Source organism: Lipotes vexillifer, unplaced genomic scaffold (assembly GCF_000442215.2).
Source record: "Lipotes vexillifer unplaced genomic scaffold, Lipotes_vexillifer_v1.1 scaffold239, whole genome shotgun sequence".
NCBI classification, from domain to species: Eukaryota; Metazoa; Chordata; class Mammalia; order Artiodactyla; family Lipotidae; genus Lipotes; species Lipotes vexillifer.
The window spans coordinates 3,290,481-3,297,159 of record NW_006769620.1 but is presented as its reverse complement, the minus strand read 5'-3'; the positions used below and the strand labels follow the sequence as shown (position 1 = coordinate 3,297,159).

Here is a 6,679-nt window from a genome sequence, read left to right as displayed (position 1 = left end):
AATTAGGTGCTGTGATTGTCAATATTTGACACATGAAGAAGAGACTGAAGTTCAAAGAGGTTATAGAACTTGCCCGAGATCACGTTGGATTCGGGATGCTGGGGAGTGGCCCACACTGTTAGCCACTCTGCTTAAAATACCTGTGACAGAGAATAACTAACTGGGGAGGAGCTGGAGACAGCCCTCTGAAGAGATGACAGCTGAGCTGAGACCTGATGTGTGAGAATGCACCAGGCATCTTGTGAAGAGCAGGGGCAGAGCCTGGCCGAGAAAAAGCTTTCCAAGGAGAGAATGGAGATCAGTGTGCCTGGAGCAGAGTGAGCCAAGGAGAGGGGAGCAGGGACTCAGGGGACAGGGAGTGAAGGGCGGAGGACAGACCGCTGGTGTATCCCATAACCTTGGGGGTTATGGTAAAGGCTTGGATTTTATTCCGAGAGGAGTGGGAAGTCACTTGGGAAGTTTTAATGGTATTTACGTGATCTGTTGGAGGATTTCGAAGAATCGCTCTGGCAGTCGTGTGGAAGGGATTGTCGGCCATGTGGGAGACTTTCTTCCACAGTCCATAGGAAAGGTGCTGGTGACAGGCTTTACAGTGGTGGGCTGGGCAGTGGAGAGAAATGGACAGAGGTGTTAGAGGAGAGCTGATCGGACCTGCTGGTGGCCTGGGTGTGATGAGGGAAAGAAGAGTCGGGGTGTTGTGTGGGTTTTTAGTTTGAGAAGATGAGCAGGGTCATTTACCCAAAAGGGGGAAGATTTTGGGGGGCAGGGAACAGGGCAGAGTGGAAGGCAAAGCTCTCTTGGACGTGCTTGTTTGATTTGAGATGTATGAAAGACATCCAGATGGCAGTGTCTAATAGGGAGGCAGTTGGATTTGTGAGTCTAGACAGAGCTCGGGAGCCGTCTGGGCTAGAGATAGAAATGTGGGAGTCGTTGGCATGTAGAAGTTTGGGTGCATGGGAGAAGGGAGACGCACAGGGTACTGCAAAGGTGAAATGCTTTGCTACGGTGCTCAAGTTTTGTTGCTGGGCACAGGCCTCAAAATGGGGATGGCAGCACCAAAGTAACTGTTCAGGACTGGCTTTGGCCAGAGGGCCTTCAGTCTGCACGGGACTGAAGGTTCTGCACACATGTGCTCATGTGTCCATGTGCTTAAACCCAGTCCTTCCTACGCTGCTGGCCTGGGGTCTCCAAAATACATGGCAGCCTCGGTGTGGGTGCCGGGCCACTCACTGATTGGAAGATTAGGGTGACCTGAAACCTGAGAAAGATTTAGGGCTTACACACGATAAAATCCATTCTTTCAAATTAGGTCAGAGTCCATGGGGTCAAGTACAGTTTTAAAACTTTCATTGTATTTCATATAATGGTTTAAGTTGTATATTTAAAGACAATTTTGTAAACTTTTTTTTTTTTTTAACTCAGTAGGAACTCATTTTAACTCAATAGGAACTCTGTTTTCCGTCATAAATGAAGCTTTTCCCTTCTTGCGTTTGGGCAAGTTCCATGTGTTAATTTGTAGATGGGCTGATTGTGAACTTACACTTGGAAAGTATTCAGAAACATACATACTGTCGCTCACAAAAATTATTTCATTTTCTCTATTACCACAGCATTCCACATGCTGTTCCTGTTGCTAAGGCCTCTGGAATGTCCTAATGCAGAAAAAGGATATAAACTCCTTTTTTTCCCCCAAAGAAGACATTTTATTTAAATTATTTTGTATCCTTTAGCTTACGTCCAAATATGGATATCTGAAAGTAAAGAATTCAGAAAGCTAAAATTAAAGTTGCTTTAGGTTCTCCGAACAGGAACTTGATTTCATAGGGTAGCATGAAGTGCGTTTAAGTGTACCATGTTTTTTCCCCACAGGGATTGTGTATGTGTGTGTGGGTGTGGGTGTGGGTGGGCATGGAATTGAGGTCACAGATGGTGCAAACCTCAGTTTGAGTCCTGGTTGTACTTTTTTGCTGGGTGAAATTAGACAAGTTCTTGTCTCCGTCGGTAAAATGAAGATTATACTGAAGGATAAACCTTATGAAAAGTGCTTATCTGAGAACCTGGCACAGAGTGGTCTCTCAGAAAATGCCAACTGTTTATCATTATGATTATCATCTTTATTGTCATCAATTGCAAATAATTATGTTATTGAGGAAATTGAACCTTTTACAGAAGTATAAATTCTTGGTCCCTCACAGAATGACCCCTACTCACTTAGTTTTGTTAGTATTTCTGAGTCTCACAAAAGGATCAAAGGAATCAGAACAAAAAAAGAACAGTTTTCTACATAAACATCATTTTGGCCAGTTAAATTTTTATTATTTGAAAGGATTGATACAGTTTTTAATTTTTTACAATTGGCTTATTTATAAAGGGGTGGGAAGCTAGTCCCCAGCAGTATCTGGTATCTGGCAAAGTGACATATTTTAAACAGCATTGCTTGAAATAGAGTGCTGTGAGAAATCACACAAACCAGGCACATTGCCGAGGCCTAAGTCTAAACTGAGACCACTTAATTTAATACTTTAACTACTGTTTAATTAATAAAACTGATCAAGTTGATTTCATTCATGAAACTGTTGATTTGATGTTTATAGGCATTTCATACTTTTCAGCTGTAAGTTATGAATGTTTTGCCATTTCTGTAATTCATACTTAATTGTCCCGTGTCAGAATGATTTAGCATAGGGATATATGGAACTTAAGGTAAACTACTTTACATTTTTATTTTTAAAACGGAAATGTTGGGACTTTCCTGAGGGTCTGGTGGTTAAGACTCTGCACTTCCAGTGCAGGGGGGAGCGGATTCAATCCCTGATTGGGGAACTAAGATCCTACGTGCCCCGGGGCATGGCCAAAAAAAGAAAAAGAAAAAAGGAAATGTCATGTCAAACTGTAGCCATTGAAAATGGCTCATTACTTGTTGATCATTCCATGGATATAACCTTTCCCCTTCTCCCACATGTACTATTTTTAACTCAATGTGGGCATGCTTTCCAGGAAAATAGCACATTATTTGGCTCTTATTTTTCATGAAATTGTTAAGCTTAGTCACAGAAGTCAGCAGTCTGTTAGAACCTTCTTCTGTTGTCTTATCAGTTTATTCCGTCAAAGGTGTTCAGCCCTGACATTCAACTTGTTGGAGTTGGAATCTGGAAGGAATTTCTAGAAATCATTTTCCTTCGGTCTTCAAGGGACCAAATTCAAGCCATTGTGAGTCAGAATCAAATCTCAGCTATTGACTTAGACAAAGTAGTTCACCTTTCTGTGAATCAGTTTCCTCCTCTCCAGAGCAGGGTTATAATGGTATCTACCCAAGTAGTTGTGAGGATAAAATGAGATCGTAGCATGTAGAACCTGCTTGGTGCTGCTGCTGCGTCCCAGAATCCTGTTGGTCCCTGGTATATTTCAGATTCACAGCTAGCTATCTGTGCAGTTCAGTGTAATAGGAACTGTTTAAGAAAATCTGACCTATAGCTGTGTGTAGATATTATTAGATCCGTAATTTGACATTTTAGAGATTATCATCACTTTACATCACCTCGGGGCATTTTCTGTTTCCTTTAAAACCACCAAGCCCACCCAAGCTGGAGAAAGTGTGAAATTAAATCTTACAGGAAAGAAGGCAGATGCTAATCAGCTTTTTGGATCTTTTTTCCCTCTTTAAACTTGGTATTTGGTCTACTAAAATATTTGCCTATTTGAAATGTGCTAATTATCCATTCATGGCAGATGTTCTAAATAGTGCTTATAGTGTAAAATGCCAAGTCTGAAATATTTAAAAGATTTAGATGCTGGATTCGAACTGTTAGCTCTGTTCCCTGGATTGTTACTAATAATTAATTGTCCACAGTTAGGACTTTTAAGTTAACCATATATTACCAGGTATCAAGTTACTGTACTTTGTTTTCATGTATATGCAGATAGTCTGGTTTTACATTTGTATTTTAATTAACTTCTTAGTACAAAAAAAAAAATCCAACCTGTATCATGCCCTATTCTGGTAACTGAACTGAGATTAATGTATGAAATGTTGTGCTTGTACTGAGGTTCTTTCTGTCCAGTGGCATCAGTGTGTAAGCAAAGGACTAGAGGTTAGTTGTGACCTGAAGAAAAAAAAGTACGAAAATCATTTTCTTTGTATTACATGCTGACAAAACCAGCAGTTTTACTCTTCAGTGAAACCTCTGCTTCCTTTCTTAACGGTTCCATAGAACTCAGAGACCAGATGGCTGGAATAGAATGAATAGTTAACCAAACAAAACCATTAGATGGTACAGCTTTGTGAATTGCTAGGCATTTTATGTGGTTGCAGATTCTTCCTCATAACCCTTGGTAGAGTTCATCTAAAGTTGCTTTATTGTGTGAATGTATTCATTGTTCGCATTTTAAAAGATTTGTCTGGTTTACCTCATACTAATGATTTCTCGTGCATTTTATTTTAACCCTTTATAACGGTGTTCCCGTAAGCCTGATTTGATTTCTCTGTTTTAATAGTCATGGTGTGTCACATCAGTTACTTTTAAACTGGAACAACTTTTATCCTCTGTACTTTATCATAAGGCAACTCCTTTAGAAAGTGTTGCCACCCCAGATGGTTTCATATTAACAGGAACCGCATGAGTGAGTGATGCTCTCTTTCTTTATTGCAGACATGCCAATATTTGGTCTCTGTCCAGCCCACGATGATTTCTACTTGGTGGTGTGTAACGACTGTAATCAGGTTGTCAAACCGCAGGCATTTCAATCACATTATGGTAAGTGCTTAACCATTTAAAAATCATTATTAGAGGGTAAAAGGTAGAGCAGTATTAAACCAGTGACAGCATGGGTAGGCTATAATACCCCTCCCCCTGTCAGGAAGTAGGTTTTCTAATTCATTGAATGGGTTAATGCCTATCAGATGTTGGGTATTTTCTGAATTTTCTTGAAAGGGTTGTGCTGCATTTTCTGATTTTTATTAAAATTAGACAGGGAAAAAATGTATTTTATAAAATCTTTGTTGAAATATTGCATCAGTGTAGTAAAAGGTTTGTTTCCTTCTAGATCCCACGGTTGTGAATTTAGTGGTTGGTAAAATTATATATACACACACAGAGTATAGAGACATGGCTTTTTTAAAGGAGATGTGATTTTGAAATGTCCGAGTTCAGTAGTTCTAAATGTATCTTGATGTTGTAATTTGTGAATGTGATGAAGCTATGCTCTCTTGCCCCATCAAAATGCGCATGTACTTAGAATGAAGCATTGTGACTTCAGGAGTTTCATGAACCTCTGAGCTGTCCCTGTTCTTTTAGGCTCCAAGCCTGTTGTTATCTGATGTCAATCATGTGAGAATCCAAATAAGCTTGTTTTTCCATTGTCATAATGCTGCCTAAAGTGTTTTTTAAAAATTCCGATCATAAAAGTTAATTTTATATCAAGTTAGATTCAGTAACAACCCGAAGGTATTTGAGTGCCCACCTTGTTTCAGGCATTGGGGATGTGGTATCATTCCTCCCTCCATGGAGTTTAAAATCTAGCTGGAGAGAAAGGCAAAACTAACGAGACACATTTTTTTAAATGACTGCAAGTTGTTTTGTCATTGCCCTCATGACTACAAATGCAAGCTTGAGACAGGGAAGAACAACAGGGTCTTTCTGTAATAGTGTGTTCAAGCAAAGCCTCTAAGGAGGTGACCCTGGTGACCTGAGCCCTAAGTGATGAGAGGGAGCCACCCATGCGGCGATCTGGAATAAAAGCATTTGATACAGAGGGGAGAGCCCGTGCCCAGACTTGAAGAAGGGAACGGTGAGGGAAGTAGAGACTTGGGAAGTCAGACCTTTTGAACCAGGACCCTGTTCATGTACAGGCTTGTGGGCCAGAGGAAGAAGCCGCTTGGGGGCATTGGAAAGTTTATGTAAGGGAGTAACACAGGACCATCTCACTGGTTGACTTGCTGAGTGTAGATTGTGGGAGAAGGGTAGAAGCAGGGAGAATGGTTCAGAGGTGAAGATGATAATAGACTAAGGCTAAGTGGGGGAGTAGAGCTGGGGACACAGCCTAGCTAGCTTTGAACCTACAGGGCTTTCTGTCGGGCTGGATGCAGTTGTTGTAAGAGTCACACTGTCATAATCAACATCCCCACCTCTTCCCCCAAGGAATCTTTTTTGTAATTATAAAAAGTTCTTTGAGTTTGTGGTTCTCAGTGAGGCCTGGGAGTAGGCACCAGAGTGAGTACAAAGCTGAATAAGATATCGTCTCCTTGCTTAAGACTCTTAAGTGGCTAGTATCGGAAAAGGCAGTCAGTCAGTTGCCAAGTATTTTGGAGTTAAGGATTGTGAAGCCAGACTAGACTGGATTTAAATCTAAACTTGCAAGAACCATAGGTTCGTTCTTTGTCTTGAGCGAGTTTTTCCAACCTTGGCTTCCTTTGTTATAATGTGGGGACAGTAATAGCAACCTCACTGGTTTCCAGAGAGGATGAAATGAAACAGCGTGGTGAAGTCCCTCATGCAGTGCCTGACAGTTGATAGGTATGAGAGAGAAAAAAGGGTACAGCTGTAGATACAGGAAGATGTGGCGAAAGTCGTAAAACAGTCCAAGTTCTTAAGAATAAGGAGGGGCACAGATTGCTTCTCGCACAGTAACTCAGAGCAGGCTTCTTAAAGGAAACAGCCTTCATATTAGGCTATTCGGAAGA

General features: G+C 40.9%; 1 protein-coding gene across 1 annotated transcript in view; it reads left to right on the top strand.

The window, feature by feature from the left end:
- The first annotated feature begins 4,651 nt into the window (after window positions 1–4,651).
- Window positions 4,652–6,679, top strand: part of ATXN7 (ataxin 7) — a 47,082-nt gene continuing 45,054 nt past the window's right edge. The window contains exon 1 of the mRNA XM_007445674.1: window positions 4,652–4,754. Coding sequence (XP_007445736.1) covers window positions 4,652–4,754 — 103 coding nt within the window. The remainder of the gene's footprint in view (window positions 4,755–6,679) is intronic.